Source organism: Euprymna scolopes, chromosome 18 (assembly GCF_053919585.1).
Source record: "Euprymna scolopes isolate OS-2025 chromosome 18, ASM5391958v1, whole genome shotgun sequence".
In the NCBI taxonomy this organism is placed as follows: domain Eukaryota; kingdom Metazoa; phylum Mollusca; class Cephalopoda; order Sepiida; family Sepiolidae; genus Euprymna; species Euprymna scolopes.
In genome coordinates this window covers 71067660-71088863 of record NC_136499.1, presented here as the reverse complement: position 1 = coordinate 71088863, position 21204 = coordinate 71067660, and the positions used below count along the sequence as shown (strand labels likewise).

The following is a 21204-nucleotide window of genomic DNA, read 5'->3' as shown; positions in this document are numbered from 1 at the left end:
GTGATAATGCCCCATCATATGACCTTGTAAAACGCTGGCATCATGAATTCAAACATGGCCTGAAGTCTGTGGAAACAGCTCTCGGACCTGGTCGCTCCCCTTCTGCCATTGATGAGGTATCTGTCTGTCAAGTTGAGGCTGCCATTTTGGAAGATCGGCGCATTACTATTCGCCAAATAGCCCAAGATAAGATTAGTACAGGGTCTGTGGAAACTATCATTCATGACCATTTGCATATGCATAAGGTGTCTGCCAGATGGATTTCCTGGTTGCTCACACCATTCCAGAAGCGAGAACGCGTCAAGTGCTCGAGGATGAATTTGGAGATGTGCCAAGAAGATGAGTCAAAGTTTTTCAAAAGACTGATTACACAGGATGAAACCTGGGTCCATCACTATGATCCAGAGACTAAAGCCTAGCCAATGCAGTGGAAGTACTTAGACACACCACCTCCAAAGAAGGCAAGGGTGCAGCCCTCCGCTGACAAGGTCATGCTCACAGTCTCCTGGGACCAGGACAGAGTAGTGATGACAGATTTCCTGGCAAAGGGTACCACAATTACAGGAGCCTATTATGCTTCACTTTTGAGGAAATTAAGGGAAGCTATCAAAATCAAGAGGTGGGGCAAGATCAGCAAAGGTACCTTCCTGCTGCAGGACAACGCTCTGGTCCACAACTCGCATGTCGCCAGATCAGAAGCAAGTGTGTGTGGTTATGAAATCCTACCCCACCCTCCCTACTCTCCCGACCTTACACCCTCTGACTTTCACCTCTTCCCAGCCATGAAGTTGTTTCCCAGATGATGCAGCCTTGATTTCTGAAGTCACGTTGTGGTTGGAGGACCAACCTGGAGTATTCTACAAAAACGGTCTCCAGAGCTGCATCAAACGATGGGAGAAATGCATAACTCTGGGTGGTTCCTATGTAGAGAAAGACTAATAACTGTGCCAAGTTTCGTTGCTCTACTGCTATGGGAAGTGGGTTAGGGGGATTACTTATTGCACACCCCTCGTATCTCTTCATGCAACCCCTGTCCTCAACCTTCACTGGCCAAAACAAAAAAATTATTATAAATGTTTGTATATACATTCAACATTAAATAACCTGATAAGTGTTCATATGTTATAAAAGAAAATAACTAAGTTTATTTGAACCAAGAGGAGTTGAGTATTAAAAGTTTGCTGTATAAAGAAAGGAAGATATATTTTCTAGTATAACAAGTCGCGCGTGCATGGTCCCCCTCTGGTGCTGCATCTGAGATGACACCACAAAAAATAGTGAAGAAATAATGAATGTGAGAAGTGTGAAGGGCCAACGTTGCCTTCACATTTTTGCCAAGTTTCAGAAGAATCTAATAGATTGGGCAAAAGTTATGGGGTAAAAAGTGTAATTATTTGCAATTTTGGGGCATTTGTGACCCCTTTTGAGCTCCGGGGAACACCGGATCACAGTGAAATGGGCAAACGGGGCAGTTTCATGCCTTAAAATATGTATATTTGAATTCAGCACCATAAAAAAAAACACTATATAGACATACATATCAAGCTTTTGAGTAATATGAAAAAAAGCTCCAAAAAGGCATGTTTTTTTTTTAGCCCTAAAAGTCCCAGATTGATGCGAACCAGAATTTTGCCAAGATCACCCATACTGAATTTATATTATTATTTTGGGGCATTTTTACCTCTTTTGAGTCCCTAAGGATGCAGAATCCCAGTGTAAATGGATAACGGTGCAGTTTCAAGCCTTAACACATGTATATTTGAGTTGACCACCGTGAAAAACCACTATATAGTCAGACATATTAAGTTTATGTTGAGAAATATGAAAAAAAAAAGCCACAAAAAGGGGCGTTTTAGCACTAAAAGTCTCTGGGGACGCGAACCAGAATTTTGCCAAGTTCACCCATACTGGATTTATATTAAGAACAATGGGCTCCACATTTTGGCCAAGTTTCAGAAGAATGTAATGGATGGATCAAAAGTTATGGGGCAAAATGTGTCACTTTTGGCCATTTTGGGCCATTTTTGATCTGTTTTGAGCCCCTGGGGACACAACAGGAATTTTCACAAAAAATTTTTTTACTGTGCACATCTATTTAATAAAACGCAATTTGTGGAAAAATTTCAGGAAAAACAAATCAACGGTTATCTGGCAATTGTCCAGACTAATGGATGCATGGAAGTACAGATGCCACTGAAAACATAGGTCCCTCTCCGATAAATTGGGTGACCAAAAATGACTATAAGAGAAGAAAGCTATAAAAAAATGGAATAATTTTCCCCACAAAAGAGTCAGTATATGGAATCTAATCGAACGTGCTCATGTCATCATCCATCTAACCATCCATCCAGCATGGCCGCAGCTGAGATTGAACTCACTACAAGAGTTTGTAGTGCAATTCAAATCTTGTCGGTAGCTGAATACTTGATGCTTACCAGGGCTATCAAGCGTATTTTTTATCGTGATGCCATCACTAAATGAGGTGCCTCCCATGGCTTAAGAGAGTCCCATCTACCCTCGAGAGAAAGATAGACCGCACCAGTTTCTCAATCTGGTATTTTACCTCATGGTACATATTGCGCCTCATCTTCCCAAATGGCCACCCATCTGGTACTGGCCAGGCTCAACATTGCTTAACTTCATCTAACACAAGTGCATCAAATCGGTAAGATGTTCACCTGAACTGCAAGTCAGAAGAATTTCCACCAATTACTGGCAAGCAGTTTTCGAAAACCAGAAAATCAAAGACCCTCCCCACACATACAACCCTAATGTCTACACCAATCATTAAAATAAAAAGCCGCATCACTAAATAAGATCTTGTTGTCATGACATCCAGTTCTAAGCTTTCTTCTTTTTGGATTGGTTGCTGATAAACTATGTTTCAGATATAGGTTGAAAACGGGAGACGGAGATGGGGAAGAAGATTCGGTGGAGCGGCTCTGTCTGTCAAAATTATTGAAGGGTTAGAATCATACCAGGCAGCAAATCTTGTACATCATGCTCAAAATGAGATGCCACCTCGAGGTAGACATGAGATGCAAAGGTCATGCCAGTTAATGTGAATTTTCGCTGGGTCAGTTCTGGTGTTAGGCTTTTGATATAAGAGGGAAATACATTATTTCAGCAAGTAAGCATGTTTCATGCAAGCGGGGGGTGGGGGGTGGGTGAAGCGCCATTTTTACTCAATTCAGGGCATATATACATGAATTTACACTGAACAGTTTCTTCTGTTTGACAGATTTGATGATTCATTATTCTGTCTTCCTGTCTAAGTAATATATTTAGGTAAATATATAGTGCTTGATTGAATCATTTAATATCCATGTATCTATCTGTCTATGTGTTAGATATTCGAGGTAGCTAATGTATAATAACTAGTACATATATTGATAGGGTATTTAACAGGATGTAGACAAGAGGTCAATAGATCAGACCTGCAACACGGAATAACAAGCTTGCAATCTAAAAAGATTTGCACTTAATAGATTCTTCCTCCCTTTCTGTCGGTAAACATTACTACATTTGTTAAATTATTTGCCTGCTTTTTTTATAAGACAACTAGAAGAATACTCGCCTCGGAACGGGTAAAATTAATTCTCCAAACACAACAGTCTGCACCATGTTATGTCCCCATGCTAAGATTTCAAGCAAGACACAATGATACTAAATCTTATGCATAGAATCCTTATTCTAATTTTGATCAAACTCTATTGTATGATTTTAATTTTAGAAAATGTCTTAAGAAATTGAAAATCGCCGAATCTTGCTGAATTGTTGTATAATGACTATGGATCACATTTAATGAAAATTTGAAATATTTGAATTTTCATATGGAACGTTGTGCAATATTATGTCCCCCTAAAACTCATTAAAATACTCCAAAGACAGTGAAATTTGGGATATATAATCATTGATGTCTAATACCTATTGTTAAAATTTCACAAAAATTGGAGGCAACTAAATTTTCACAGACTTTCATGCTTTTTACCCTCTTTGTATAAAACCAAACATAGCCTACATTTGGACATCTTAAGACTAGTAGGCGTTTTTCAAAATTCTTAATGATCTGTTAATCAGGTTAGAAGTTAATTGTATAATGTACATATTCAAGCATATTCACATCCCTCTGTGTGTGTGTATGTATATATATATATATATATATATATATATATATGGCGATTAAGCTACACTGAATATTCCGCGTTTCGTCCACTCTAGGACTCTTCAGGCTTATGCATAAACCTGAAGAGTCCTAGAGTGGATGAAACGCGGAATATTCAGTGTAGCTTAATCGCCATATATATTTTATAAGTTACTAACTAGCTTTACCTATGTATTGAGCACTTTTGAAGTAAATACTTAAAGTTTACGCATATTTTTGTATATTAACTTTATGTGAGTAAATTAAGTAGTTATATATATGTATATATACACACACACAGAATGGAATGATAAAAGTGCGACCCACAAGAAAACAACACTACGGTTTTATTTTTAAACTTTTATTGAAAAATTCAATTCGGGTAACTTGATTATGTAGTAGAGCTGACATGTATTTAATGTAGCAGCCTTCAGCCTCAATCACTGCTTTGATACGGGTCTGAAATTGGGAGCGTGCCTTTTTCACAAGCGCTAGTGGGAGCTCGATTAATACTCAATGGATGGCAGCGATCAGGCTTGTTTTTGGTGTTGTGGGAAGTCGCGCTAGTGTTCTCAACATATGACTAAACAAAGTAGTCCAGTGGGTTCAGATCTGCGGAGGAAGGGGCCAGTGAGAGACGAGTACAAAATCATAGCACTATTTCTCAAGCCAAGTTTGGATCTCTTTGAACTTGTGGGCTGGTGCTGAGTCCTGCTGCCACACCCAGGGTGTGCCAGCGGCCACCTGATTGCACTAGAGGATCACCACACTCTTCAGCACATTCAAGTACACTTTGGTGTTGACTTTCAAGGCGACTTCGAAGATGTGAGGTGGCATGATGTGGTCCTCACTTAAAACCACACCAAAGACCATAACTGTGGCAGGAAACTTTGTTTCCATCACTCTGTGGGCATCCTTGTTATTTGTAGCAATCGAGCGGTGCATTTTGAGGGTGCTGGCAATGGTCTTGTTGTCATAACTTGGATCGGTAGAGAGCATGAGTTGTATAGTGGCGCATCTCTGATCTTGCCTGTTTAATATTGTGTCACTTTCAGATATGATAGAAGGCTCCTATCGCTCTTAGGATTTGTACACAACTGGCCAACTAGTAGATTGTTTGCAACAAAAAAAAAAAAGAAAACCGGTTTTCAAATGGAATCAAATGGAAATTGAATCATCTCGTCTTTTCTAGGGTGTCAGTTTTATCGTTCCACCCCCCTCGCTCTCTCTCATATATATATATATATATATATATATATATATATATATATATATATATATATAATTTTTTGTCTCAGTTTTGAATTTTTTACCTAACTCACATCAACCAAGTCTATAGAAATATTCATACCAACACTACGGACTTTACTGATTTTTAACCAATTTCATTGATTATATTTTACTAGCAGATGTACTCGGCGTTGCTTGGGATTAAATGTAATGTTAAATTCCTTTAAAAGAAATTGAAGTAAAAAAAAATAAACTGAGACATGCGAGTGTTATGTTTTTTTCTAAACAGTTCACTTCTTGTAAGTAAAAAAAAAATAGTCGAGCTGAGATTGAAACCAAAACCTAAAGACAGTGATTCAATTACGATAACCATAAGGTCAGCTTGACACGTCCTTTAAAAAGTGTTTTCAAACCTACTTATTCTTAACATAAGAAAGCTGTCATGTGAACAGTTCGCGCATGCACAGTCGTGATACAGTTGACAAACAAATAAATATCCGTGAATCCCAAGTACCAATTTTTCGATCTTGACCCCTTAGACGCCTTTTTTCTGGATGAAAACACATTAAAAAGTTTTCCACATATATATCAAATTTCAAGTCTGAATAAAAAAAAAAAATTCGTTGACTATGTAGGTTGAGAATTATCCTCACACACATTCTCACTTTTATAGATATATACACATAGGTATTCGAATATGATTATATACGACCTCGAGTAAAACAGAGGTATTTTGTCACTTAACAATGTCTTTTAAGACTGAAACAGTCGATTTATTATAGCGACTTATGGTAATTTTGTTTACCTAAATTAAATTATATATATATATATATATATATATATATATATATATATATATATATATATATATATATATATACTCGGGTTTTTTTATATTCAAAAGTAATGGACTAATGAATTCAACGAGGTTGTTAGATAGTGCTCAATAAAAAGAGCTAAAAATACTTGTTTATTGTTATATAAACATGCTCACATCCCGCTGCTACAAATAGCCACTTGTTTCAATCAAACAACAGATATCATCAGGCAGCGACTTGACTATTCAGAAGTTCAATGAATAATCATTATTCATTGAACTTTTGAATAGTCAAGTCGCTGCCTGATGATATCTGTTGTTTGATTGAAACAAGTGGCTATTTGTAGCAGCGGGATGTGAGCATGTTATATAACAATAAACAAGTATATATATATATATATATATATATATATATATATATATATATATATATATATATATATATATACACATGGTTTTAGCGTGATTAGTCTCTAGGATCTTCGAGTAATATAGCGTTGCTTTCCCCCATTTTTCTCCACATACATAACGTAACGCAACATGATTTTATTTGTACATACTTTCGATTCTCATTCGTTATTTTTTTTCTCTCCAAAACAAATCTCTCGATACAGCTTTGATAAAGCGAGTGCGAAACCGGTCAGCTAAGCTAACCCCCTCCTTTTTCTCTTCTTTTCTTCCCTTTAACTTTATTTTAAACGGTTTTAATCATGAAATTAAGTCTTCCCTTCATTACTGCGTTATATATATATATATATATATATATATATATATATATATATATATATATATATATATCCACACTAAACTAAGAACCTACTTAAACGTGTAATCTCATTTAAGACTTCAAACTAATGAATTGTTAAGATGTATTAACTCATCCATTGTTCTGAATGAATGATTTCGTAAAATGATTTATTTTATCCGTGGTACTTAACTAATAACGTAAAACGGGAGGGATAGGCAGCGTAATATATATCGGAGATTTACATATCAAAGACTGGAAACATAAAGTCCGACAAGAATAAAAAGAAAGAACGATGTTGTCTCGATAAGATATACGGATTACAATAATGGAAGAATCAATTAGTCTTTCACTTTAAATGTTCAACGAATAAACAATCGTGTTGGATCGCCCAGAAAGTTCCGATTGTTTGTGAACAACAGAAATAGGCGAGTTGAACCAGTTTCCCTCGAAGGAGAAAATGTCTAGGGAATATTAAATTCACAAGCTGTCCCCAGTCGCATATACATCCCGGTTAGGGGAGGTGATAATGCTATGATTTTGCAGTTTTTGCAGGGAGATATCAACGTACTCCTACATATAGCGCCTGGTATTCTCAAATGATTAGCTAGGCTTAACACTGCCCAACTTTGGTGATCTAACGAGAACCAGTGTGTAAACGTGATTAAGCCGTATAAATGGAATGATGGCGCAGTGGTAAATGAGTATTCATCTTTATAATTGAAGTTCCGTTGTGATGATTAACAGAAAATATCACAATGCTGAAAAGAAATTAATTACAGCTACTGCATAATCTTTACAAAAAAGGAGGGAAATGCGGATGTAATGAATTTTTCAATTTTGACTTCTTAGCAGATGTTCTGCAAAAAAAAAAAAAAAAAAAAAAGAAAGAATAATTTATAAATAAATACTAATTATCATCAGACACTTGTGCTTCATGTGTATGTGTGATAATGATGTGGAAAGTCATAGCCATAGTAATAAGCGGCCACGGTTGATATGTGTTCACTATAGAGAAGCACTGGCACTCAAACCTGGAACCGTTCGCATACAAAAATAATATGCATGCACATTTACATGCTATCAAGAGTTCGATGTGGCAACATAAAACGATGGATTTGTGCGGCAGGCGTCTTTCATTTTTTAGATGTTGTCTTGTTCAAGTGGGTTCATTGTCATTTGTGGAGAGGAAGAAGAAAGAAAAGAGGAAGAAAAGTACTACTGCTGCTTGGATGAATAAGCGAGTAAGTCGTGGAAGAGAAAAAAAACCTTTTGTACTGGCCAAGTTGATGCGGCGAATTGAGAGTTAAGAAGAGTTAGTGAAAAGGAGTTCTTACTCTTTTTTTTTTTTGCTTTCAATCATTATTCGGACAATCATGAGTGACAATTATTGCTAGTTGAAGCATTCAAACCCAGTTACAAAGTCACCTTTGACTCTTCCGTCTGGTAAAAATATTAAAAAATTTTCTTATATTGTTCAGATCGATTCTTATGAGAATCTATTCTCAAAGCAAAATAAAGCTTAATAGCCAAATAGGTAGCAAGTTATTTTAAATGTTTAAAAAAAATACCGTAGAACTATAAATAAATCAAATAAAAAATCAGAGTTATATTATCCCTATATATATAAAATGAATTCATTTTTCCCTCTGATTTTGACCTTAATAGGATTAAAAATCAAGACATTTCATGCAAATGTAATATACACAAACTGCAACACAATATCTGAGGTGTGTTATAGGCCTATTACCTCTCCACTTCCTCGATTATCGTAGATTCCTATATTCTTTCTGCTGACAGTTCACTGCCAAAATCTGTTACCATCTATGGAAGTGGTAAAATCTTCTCTCTCTAATAAATTCCTCCTTCCCTCGACACTACTTCACACGAGTGTGGGATCGTCCACAAGGGACAGTTAGGAAAGAACACTGGTTTGGGTTTTCTTTATTTCGTAATTGCTTAGAAAAACTGGAATGTAATTTTACTTAACCGAATCGAAGGGTTATTTATGCCATTTTTTTTTTCGCTTTTCGCTGTGTTTTTTTTTGTTTTTGTTTTTCCGAACACGTCTATCATTTTTTTCCCTGATTTATGTTTGGTGTTTTTCCGATTTTTTTTTTTTTGAAGAAGTTTTACATTTGTTCGCTGTTTTTTTTTTTTTTTTTTTTTTGGTTTTGCCGATTTTTTAAATAAGTTTAACATCGTTTTTTTATTTATTTAAACAGGGTTATTACTTCGCTTATTCTTTACTTTACCCCCCCCCTTTACACACACACCTCCAAACACACAGGCAACGCCGGGTACCCCCGCTAGTAAGAAAATAAGATAAATTCATATGAATCATATTGGTACAACTTTAAACTGGCTTCTCTTGTTGGCATTGGTTTCCATGATTCATTCTTAAATCAGGTACTTACGGGACAGACCAATATGCAGGTTGCCAACATCCATAAATGAAAGCGACATTAGGGAACTGACTAGATTCGAACACGACACCCCAAGATCATCAAAATGTATTGTTATCCATTTCACTACATCCATCTCCCAATAAGGGGGATGAAGGGTTTCTGTCTAGCAAGAACTTACATGACGTGTTCCATGGGTAAAATTCAGCAACTGAAGTAAAGATTCTTTTTTTTTTTTTTTTTTTAGTATTTCAAGTAAAAATTGAGAAAATGACTCACCTGTGGTGTGGATTTTTCACACCTGAAAGTAGGTGCTATAAACTGTTCGTGTACATTCCGACGTAGGATGTAACCAACAATTAATCCCACACAGAAAAGAACAAGGACTAGAAGCACTCGTAAGACCTGACCCTTGCGACCACTGAAACACTCGCTCAACCATTTACAGCGATGGTCACCTTCTAGGCTACGGTAATCGATGTCTATATTGTCGGTGTCAGCTTCCCACCTCGTCAAAGCTTTTCCAGCAATGTAACCACCTGATGGCATCCTACAATGAAACCAAAGAAAAAGAAAATTTACAAAGTGATTGGTATAAAAAATGGTACGAAAACTGTAGAACTGACATATGGTCAGAAGTAGATGGCAAAGTCTATTCTAACATAATATGTCAAATTTATTTACGTTGAAGAACAAAAATAATATATCAAATCTATCATATGTCAAATTTATTTACGTTGAAGAACAAAAAAAAATGAATCAAGAAAAGTTAAAGAAAAGAGTTCAGAAATGTTTAAAGGTTTAGAGCCTAAACCTTTGAATGTTCTCAACCTTGAAACTCTTTTCCTCTTAACTTATTTTGCTGAACCCCCATGGCTTATTCTATTTATAAAAAGAAAAACTAAACCGGTTCGTTTTGGTTTGATCGTATCGTTTTGCGGCATAACAACCCATTTTTTTTTTTTTGTTATTAATGCCAAATCTGATAATTTTGGTAAAAAGATTTTTATGTTGAAAGTTCTTTATATCTTCAGATATTTATTCAGAGTGTTTTTTGGTCGTTTTGTTTTACGGCATATTAACACTTTTTCGGGTTATTTAATGCCGAATCTAGTAACTTTGGTAAAAGTTTTTTGTGCTTCTGTTTTATTTTTTAAATATTTATTCATAGTATTTAGTTTATTTTGTAGAAGAAAATTGTTGTTTTTGTTTTAGTGTTCGTAGTCTACATGGGTTGGTTTCTGCGTCTGATTCATCTTCTTCTTCTTCTTCTTCTTCTTCTTCTTATTATTATTATTATTATTATTATTATTATTATTATTATAGTTGTCGTTTGTATAACGTTTGTAAATTTATTGTCCATTAAATGCATTATCTAATGAAATTGTTGGACCTTAACTAAAAAATACTTAAATTTTAATGAATGAATCGTTTAAATAATTATTACAGTGGAACCTCCAGATATGAAAGACTCTGCTTACGAAATTTTCAGCTGATAAAATGTGATGTGAAAATTGTTTTGTCCCTGCTTACGAAAGAAATTTTAAGATATGAAAAACTATTTTCAGGCACCTTATTCTTCAATTTTTTTTTTTTTTTTTTTTTTTTACATCAGGGTTTTATTCGATTTTAATTTTTTTAGTAATTTGTGTTGATTTTTATCTGCAAAACATTTTTTATTTGACTTGAATTTATTTTTTCTACTTAACCCACTCCATAAATTAAAATTATTTTTTTTAAATTGATAAATTAATGTACAGAGTACAATTTTTACCATGTTTGAAGACTACAGACTGAAGAAAGATTTTCCGTTTTAATTTTTAGCATACACCCGTTGATATTTTTTGTAAGGTGTGGGGGAGTTTGTAATTATTTTTTCTTAGAAATCACAAATTAACTGTAAGAAAGTAAATAATTAATTTCGTATTTTGTAAAGTTAAGTGTTAACTGATGATAATTAGAAGCTGAAAAAATAAAAATTAATTTTAAATGTTTCATGAACTTCGGACATCGCCTTACTCCAAAGGTTAGGTTCCACATTTTCGTATTAATTTTCTTTTTTTAATTTATTATTACATTATGTGCTGACATCTACTTCAGTTATAGATATTAACGGTTAGATTAGGTACTATTTATCTCTTATTTTATTCTGGTTTTACTCTCATTTAAAAATTTAATGGGTGTTTTCATGGGGTTTGGAATAGATTAGACGATTTATATGTAAAACGCCTTTCAGAATACGAAAATTTTAAGACAAAAGTCCAGCCGGAACTAATTAATTTCGTATCTAGAGGTTTCACTGTATTTTACTAAGTTATTTAACTTCTATAATAAAGACCAATGTGTGTTTATTTGTATATTGATGGCTTTCCCTGTTGCTACGCAAAAATTAGTGAGTAAAAGAATGTGCGTTTATCTAGGCCCCCTCCCAATCAAAACAGCAACAATAAAAAAGTGTTACGTTATGAGGGGAAGTGAGAAGGCAAATAGTATGTCAGACATGAATCCGGAAAGAAATTCTCCACTCTATAATAAAAAGAAATCAACAGCTATTGTTTTTCTATGTCATCGGAAATGATAATAATTTATGTATGAAAAGTTAAGTTACTGACGTAATTCTATGATTTTATTTGAATATTTTAGTAATATTTCTAAATTAATAGTGAATGAAAACATTAGTGAAGCATAATTATTTCTCATCATTTTTAATAGAGAGTGTACATTTTATTCCAGATATCCACAATACAAAATTTAATAATTTTAAGGAAAAAAGAAAAACCTTTGTTAAACCTGACTTTTGTTTTTACACATTTAAAAGAAGTTTACATTTTACAGGCGAAAGTGAAAGTAAAAGAAAGCGCCATTTTTTAACAGCAACGTCGTTGGAAGTATCACATCACAGCTCCATTCTGATTCGGTTTATAACAACACGTCACTCTATTCTACGTTTTAGAGGTTTTGATTGATGTTTTACCAACAAAATAACAATGAATGCGCGATATAAAACTTTGAAAACGTTGGCAACTTTTGTTTTATTTGTTTCTTTATTATCTTGCGCTTCTGAATATATATTTATAAAATTGCTTGAAGATTTTCTAATGTATCAAAGAACAAAAAGCAGGTTCCTCTTTAAAAGCAGAATGGACTTTAACTGATGTTTGTTTCGTTTTACGGCATATCAACCCTTTTTGGGTTATTTAATGCCGAATCCAGTTATTTTAGAAAGATGCTTTTATGTTTAAAGTTCTTTATATTGTTAAATATTTATTCATGGTTCAGTTGTTTTATTTTACGGCATATCAGCCTTTTTCGAGTTCAATCATTTTGGCAAAAGTTGTTTTGCTTTAAGTTCTTTATATCTTCAAATATTTATTCATTCGGTTGTTTTGATTTTTGGCTTTACAGAACGTGTTTGAGTTTTACAGATCGAAAGAAGAAAATAATCAATAACATCAACGTTTGGTGACTTTTAGATCAGCAAACCAATATCTTCAGACATACTATTCGGTAACACCAGGGGGTTTCACGGAAATATTTAGTTTTTTATTTAAAAAAAAAAAAAAAAAAGAGCATCTTTCAAAATGAATTTATTTTTATACACATTTTTGGTTCTAATAATATTAATTCAAAGTGTAGTATCTGCTCTGATATTATCACTTAATCTTTTTTGTTCTCAGTCAATAAAGAAGAAATCCTTCCAGACTTAAGTAATTTTTATCCCAATTCAAAGAAATAAAATTTCAAGCATATGACCCCTGCAGCTCACGCATATATGACATAATGTAGCGGTCCAATTTTCACAAACACTGCACATTAAATTAGGCTGTGTTTCGGCAATAACGCATTGAATGCTGTCTTCCAAGTGGTCTATCATGTCTGGTTTATTAGCGTAGACATGGGACTTTACAAATCCCCAAAGAAAATAATCCAATGGGTTAAATTGCACAAACTGGGTGGTCAAGTAGCAGGTTACATTTCCTGCATCAAATGTTTCAAAATGATTTTCAGAATAAATTTGCACAATTTGCAAACACTTCTCGAGTCAACTCGAAGGTGAAAGTGATTCTGACCAAATCGATTGATGGGTCCTACTATGCAGAGATATCTTGTGAAGGATCCCCTGCGAAGGACGAGCACAGGCCACATTGGGTCAGTGACTGAGGATTGACTCATGTGTGACAAGGAGATCCCTTATTAGGGATCGTCGACCTTTCACAAGTCTCTTCATGGTGAATTGCTAAACCAAGCTGAACTCAAAATAACCGATAGTTGTTACATCTGCAATCAAAGAAAATAAAGTTGTCAATTTCAAGTTCGCCGCCTCTAAAAAAAGCACTCACTATAGACATCCATGTACACATATATTATTGAGTATTGTAATGGATAAAGATGAAGCTGAACGTATAAGAGAAACCAAAGAAGGCATTGAAGTTGCAAGAAGAACACAATGTCAACTTCATTCATGGGGGGGGGGGAACAAAAAAAAAAAATTGAAAAATACAACGCGAAAACAAATGTATTCTCTCTTTTCTCAGGTTAAAATCAAAGGTGCTTGGAAACAGTACAACTTTTTGACAAAAACGGCATATAAGGAGGAAATAAAGAAGGAGGGAGAAGAGATATATTGCATGAAAGCGAACGCTTTTTTTATTAAGTTGCTTGAATATTTCTCGAAGCAAGGTTCGTTTTTGGAAGTTTGGGTGCGTGGAAAGGAATCTGGAAACCCACGTGGGAATCAATGATTGTAGTCATGGCACTGTGGTTAGACTCACACTTGAGCTTGTTCATTGATCTGTTGTAAGACACATTTTTTATAATTCAAATACGGTAGTGTTTGAATATATGGTTAAGTGGCAGTTTTAGTAATTCAGAACTGCTTTAAAGCTTCACCGCTCACTCATTTTTCGATCAAATTTCAAACAATTATTACAGTTTATAGATCACCTTCTTAGCTATATTGTGAAAAAAAAAAAGGTTCAATTTTTATTCAGTAAAGCAAAAGTTATGATGAATTTACTGGTGTTCAAAATCGTAAAACTATGTATAGGAGGTGAGCGACGCTTTTTATGACTGGTTTCCATAGCAACCACGTCGCTTCAGCTTCAGCGACTACTGCTACTACTAATTCACTGCTGTCTCGAAAAGAGAAATAACAAGTGAAACAGAGAGAATAAAACCATGAAAGCATGAAATGGGGGGAGGGGATATTGAAAGCAGATGAGTGCCGTACATTCTTATTACATATGAAGGCAAAAAAAAAAATAATTAAACAAAGAACAAGTGAATTTACTAGAAGCCTGGAAAAATCATGGATTACAATAGAAAAATTCGAGCATGAAAAGTAATATTGTTAAGCTTAAACATGGAAAAATAAAGGACTAGTAAAAATTGGAGAAGAAAAGGACAAGATATTCTCATAAAAAATATAATAAATTTATAACTTAAAATATGCAGCATTAAGAATCTTTTTTTAAATTCAATTTATAACATTATATAATCAATTCTTAATGTTGCAATGTTTTTAGTTATAAATTTATTATATTTTTTTACTATTATATCTTGTCATTTTCTTTTTCCAGTTTTTCTATTGTAATTATATACATTTACGAGCATGAAAAAAAAAAAAACTAGTAGGAATATCCGGCATTGCTTGGCCATCAGTGAAGAACTTTGTCCCACTGCGACCAGCACTGATCCTGTGTTATTGCATTGTAATCCATATTTTAAAAGATTTCCTCTTTAGTTTACCATTTTGCTTTAATTACATTCACTAGAATTGTTAGCACTCATCAAGGTGAAAAGCCACAGAGGATAAAGGTTACTGAGAATGAAACAGTACAACTTTTTGACAAAAACGTCAGTCGAAAGGTAAAGAATATTATGAAAAGATTGAGAATGACTGATAGAATGGACAGAGTTCAAATAAAGAATGGGTGAAATTAATTCCCCAAAAACAACACTTTTATGTCCCTTTACGATGATCAAAAATCAAGATATAATAATGCTAAACTTTATGCCTAGAACCCTTATTCCCAAATCTATCGAAATCCGTTACATAATTTCGATTTTAGAAAATGTTTATAATTTAAGGCATAAGCTTAAGGTGTCTCAAGAAAAACTTGAAGTTCAGGGAATCCTACATAATTGATGTATAATGACTACGGATCAAATTTTATGCAAATCTGAAATGTTTAAAATTTCAAGTAGGAAAATGTGTCCAAATTCTGCCACCCTAAAACTCCTTTAAAATACTTCAAAGAAACTGAAATTAAGGCAATATTTAACTTTCTTACCAGTTTATTAAAGCTAGGGATAGGGGCATCCTACCGATGGCAGATATTTACTCATTATCTCATATATTCTAACCGAGAGATCTTTTTATGATTTTAATTGTCCCTTTAAGTGCAATTGTTTCAATTTCTCTTGCACTTGGTTCACCGAGTATATTTTCCAGATAGTTTTTGAAATTATTTTTCAGGAGTCCACCTGCTTCTATAATTACTAGAATGATGGCCATCTTCCTAAGATTCCAGTTTCTTGCCATGGTGTACATAAGACCTGGATATTTCGTTGATGGACGATTTAGATGTAAGGTTTAATTTTTTTAAAAGCAGAAGTATCTGAATTTTCACAAAGGAATTCCAACTCCTTTTTTTTTAATCCCTTTGCATAAAACTAAACGAAACTAAATATAACACACATTTGGATCTCCTACACCTAACAGCTTTATTTCAAAATTCATAATGATCGCTTAAGAGTTTAGGAATGAATAGCATGCACATATATAACTATACCTAACTTTATAAATATATATTTATAAATAAAATGACATAAACATAAGAAAAATCCCTACATGGATTGATTTACGTTTTAACGATGTTAATTGTTTCGTCAGGAGCTATTGAACCTATGAAACCTCTGATAAGATGATTAACATTGTCAAAACGTAGATCAATCCACATAGGGATTTTCTAAGGTTTATATAATTTTACTTATGAAAGTTTTACATTTGTATTGAGTAATTTTGAAAATATATTAGTTTTTCAGTTCAATACATTTAAACTTCTTTAATCAATGTATATAATTATGATTAAATAATAATGATTCATTTTTACCTACAGATATTAGTGTTTCATGCTTACGCAATCATCAGTTTAGGGTAACAATTCCTGCCGGTCATGAGATTCGAACCCAGTCATGAAGCCACCTTTTGCGCCATTTGCCGAGCCTCAACCTCAGGGCCACCAAACAATTGCCTTAGGAATGAAGGAAATTAAGAACTATTAAACGCCGAATTCGGATAAGTACGTTAAGTAGTCTAGAACATTCGCATGAGCGGAAGTCATGGAGATTGGATAGACATTAGTCAATTGGTTTAGTTATAACTCTGCAGACACTGCCCATCCTTAAATATTCTTAATTATAATTAAATAATAATTATTAATTTTTATCTACAGACATTTGTGTTTCATGCTTACGCATTAGATCAACCACGTAGGGATTTTCTAAGGTTTATATGATTTTATTTATTAAAGCTTTATATATGTATTAAGGATTTTTGAAAATATATTAGTTTTCTAGTTCAATACATTTGAACTTATTTAAATGATGCATATATATATATATATATATATATATATATATATATTAATTATTATTACCGTTTTATCTGCTTAGTTATATATGTTTCGGTGACCGAATCGTATCAATGACCCAGTAACTTCATCCGACTTTACAAAAAAAAGTAAAGTCTGATGATGTTACTGGTTCAGTGATACGATTCGGTAACCGAAACATGTGTAACTAAACAGATAAAACGGTAATAAAAAAATATATATTTGCTCTGCAATAGTATTGAGCACTTTCTTCAGATTTTTACTAATTACCATTTTTGCTATATATATATATATATATATATATATATATATATATATAAAGCTGAATGTCTGTGTGTGTATGTGTGTGTGTGTGTGTGCGTGTGTGTCTGATCACGAATAGGCTCCTATATGGTTGACTAGTTTAAAAAACTAATCACAGATAATGATAGAAGATGTATCGAGACACAGGAATGGATATGTTTGATTTGGCAGAACGGTGGTTCATTAAAATTGTGGGGTCTGCGTTCGCGCCTGGTCCACAAAGTATGGAAATAAAAAATTTGAAAAAACGTTTACAAGTGTTCTTGATATAGATGTACATAAGAATACTTTGATAAGTATGTTTTAACTTAAATAGGGATGGTATAATAAAATTGTGGGGTCTGCATTCGCGCCTGGCCTCCATAGAATGGAAATAGGCATAAACTTTAATAAAGACTTTTCATATCTATCTGCGTAAGTATACTTTGATAATTATGTTTCAGTTTGAAGAAATATGGTACAATAAAATTATGGGGTGTTCGTTCGCACCTGACCTCCATAGAATGGAAATATGTCACAAAGTTTAACAAGGTTTTTTTATATAGATCCACAGAATATTGTGATAAGTGTTTCAGTGTGAACAGGTATGGTATAATAAATTATGGGGTTTATCTATTTTACTTTTACTTTCATCATATTTTGCTTTGGTTTTGATACCCCCAAATTCAACCAAAATTTACAACCCTTCCTTTTCATAACCTATCATACTTTCATAAATCAGAGTCCATTTTCTGTAGGCTGTTTTTGAACCCAGTCAACGACGGGTACTTTTGCTAGTATATATATATATATATATATATATATAATTAAATAATAATTATTTCATTTTTACCTACAGAAGCCACCTTTTGCTTTATTTGCTGAGCCTCTACCTCAGGGCCTCTAAATAATTTCCATGGGAATGTAGGAAATTAAAAACTATTAAATCAGACTAGTAAGAAGCTTGAAAACGATACAACATTCGACAGAAATCTTTGCAAGAAGGAAAGCAAAGGTAAACATAAAAGAAGAATCAGGTAGCACTGCATCAAGTTCCACCCAATCCTTTTTTATATCATTTGAAAAAAAAATAGTTTTTTTTTTTTAAGTTACGTATTCGTTTTTTAACATTTCTCAGTGCAAATGACTATGCTTATTTCAAACAATCTGTCACCGATTTAAACTCTGAAATTAATTGATTTTTTCCCCCTTAAACGCAATTTTGAATGGGACAGACACATTCTTGTAAAATCCTATGTTCTCATTTGAAGGTTCTCGAACTTTTTGTCATTTACTCTGTCACAAGCATCTCAGCAACTGAACTTTTTTGTGATACTTGTAAGAATTGGGTAGACAAGAAGTGTGGTGGAATTATTGATAGGCTGAGAAATGCTCACCAGTCTGAGCACAAGAAGTGTTGGTTGGTTGTTTGTTTTACGGCATATCAACCCTTTTCAGGTTATTTAATGCCGAATCCAAAGATTGAAAAAAAATTGTTTAATAGAATATATTTGTTATTTTCAAGTCGGTTTCTATTTAACCCATAGTTGGGACCCTAATAGGTACTACAACTCCGGATCAGAGTGGACCTGGGAGCAATGACAATTAAAGGATGGCTCTACACTCCCTAAAGCCCGCAAGCTGAGGCCTAACCACTGGATATAGTTTAAGGTCATATCTAGGACCGCAAGAAGTGTGAGATAATGGAAATTGACTAAAACTCAGCAAGTGCAGCAAGTATTTTAATGATGAAGTGATTATAGTTCCTATTTACTTTGTCTCCCCTCGAGAGTAGAGTTAGACACCAAGGTCGATTTTTAATGTGAAGAAAGGAACAAAAATTAAAAAATTGTCGCAGTCGTGAAGGATTTTTTCTCCACTAACTGAGAACAAAATATTTGAAGTGTAGTATCAGAGCAGGTACTACACTTTGATCTTGGTCCAAAGGCCAAAAGCGATTAAAGTTGTTCTGAACTTTTGCTACCTTAATGATTCCATTGAAGCACGGGATGGAGCAGGTTCTAGCATAATTGTAAGAGTTAGCAGTGGATAGAGCTAAGTTCAGGGAACTTCTGTCATTACTAACTAGCAAAGCATTACTACTGTTAACTAAGTGAAGAATCTATCAGGCATGATGTCTGGAAGTGAAACTTGTCAGTGAGGGTTGAAGACATGCATTGCATGTAGAGAAATAATATGAGAATGATACAAAGGATGCATGATATGAGTCTTAAAGCCAGGTTTAGATTTGGTGAAAAAGATTGCATCTGGAGAGTATAGAGATTTGTGCAGAATAGGAGACTTCAATGGTTTAGTCACATTGGAAGAATGGATGAAGTTATTCAGTTAATAGATATAGCACTGTCAAAAAAGGGATTCCTTCATGGAGAGAGCCATTCATTTCGACTGAGGTAAAACGATAGTGGTGGAAAGAGGGAAGGTTGATTTTAGAGATGTTAAAAAAGTGATAAACCATTTGGGGGGGGGTGCCCCACATGTTCCAGATGTGAAGAGACAAGGTCATGTTATTAATATTTCTGTGTGTAGACAACTGTGTTATATTTAATGATAGACAATTATTTCCCTCAGCTGTCGATTAGGATCATTCATTCATGAATTATATCCTTCTTTGCACTAGCAATTCTTTAAAGACAACACTGTTTCAATTGTTCAGTTTAACAAAACAAACGAACAACAAGGGAAACTATTGTGAGATTAATACAAATAAAATTGTGAGATTAATACAAATAAAATTGTGAGATTAATACAAATAAAATTGTGAGATTAATACAAATAAAATTGTGAGATTAATACAAATAAAATTGTGAGATTAATACAAATAAAACAAAACAACTAATAACGTCATTTTGTTTTTCATACGAGGATGAGATCATTTTCTATATCAGTCATGAAACTTGTTAGGATCCTGTACTATGCAAAACAGACCCCTGCCCAAAGTAAATGACAAAGAATTGCCTGTGCTATACATAAAAGTCATGATGAAAAAAAGTGAGATGCGGTGAAGCTGATTGGAATTGTTGACCTAAGGGTTACAAATGATTCCGTTGTTTTATTTCGAACCAAATGTGGGAAGACAGAAGAAGCGGTATAAAAATTGATTGAAGTAGGATGCAAGGATGTGTAGAATTGATCACACTCAGGAAAACGGAGTGGATGAATGGTTTAGTTTGGTTGTTTTGATCAGATTATCTGAAGATACTTGATTCCTGGCCTAACATGCATCAATCATTGATGTTATTGTTTTTTTTTTCTTTTCCTTTGCAAAACTCAGTCATGCTCTGCAAAATCAAAAACAAAATTTTCCTCTACAATGGAACCATGAATAAATATTTGAAGGTATAAAGCACTTGAAGTATAAAATTTTTTCCAAAATTACTGAATCTGACATTAAATGATCCAAAACGGGTTGATATGCTATAAAATAAAACAACCAAGTCAGACAATATGAATAAATATTTGAAGATATAAACAATTTGAAGCATAAAACTTACTCAAAATTACTACATTCTGCATTAAATAACCTGAAAAGAGTTGATATGTCATAAAACAAAACAACTAAAAGAGTAAGGTTGTCTCCCCTGGCAGACAGAACGGACCAAAATGGCGGATTCACATGATTTACAATACTGTTCTTGAAAAGTTATCGTTTCATGTTCATATGAAATGTTCTTGCTAATTCTCATAACCAATAACAAATCACATCATTCTTATGAACACAACAACCAAACACCATGAATTTAAAGATATAAAACTTTTTTCCTTTTTAGTGGGAGTAGGGGATGAGGGTCACGATAACCGCTTATTATGGCCTGAAGGCCACTCAAAGATAATGGTTAATGAGTGTCACTTGACTGTCAAAACAACACAGTGGAATTTGAGTAGTGTTTGTTGTTTTAAGAGGAAGGCTCAACAGGAACTTATTCACGTTAGATTTGAAAACAGCC

At 33.8% G+C, this 21204-nt stretch overlaps 1 protein-coding gene across 9 annotated transcripts in view; it reads right to left on the bottom strand.

Annotated features, from left to right (window-relative positions):
• LOC145297652 (N-acetylated-alpha-linked acidic dipeptidase 2-like) overlaps positions 1–21204 on the bottom strand; it is a 1311662-nt gene that overhangs the window by 522206 nt on the left and 768252 nt on the right. For all 9 annotated transcript variants that reach the window (XM_080143816.1, XM_080143810.1, XM_080143817.1 and 6 more), the window contains one exon: positions 9621–9891. In XM_080143816.1, coding sequence (XP_079999942.1) covers positions 9621–9890 — 270 coding nt within the window. In that variant the 5' untranslated portion in view covers position 9891. The remainder of the gene's footprint in view (positions 1–9620; positions 9892–21204) is intronic.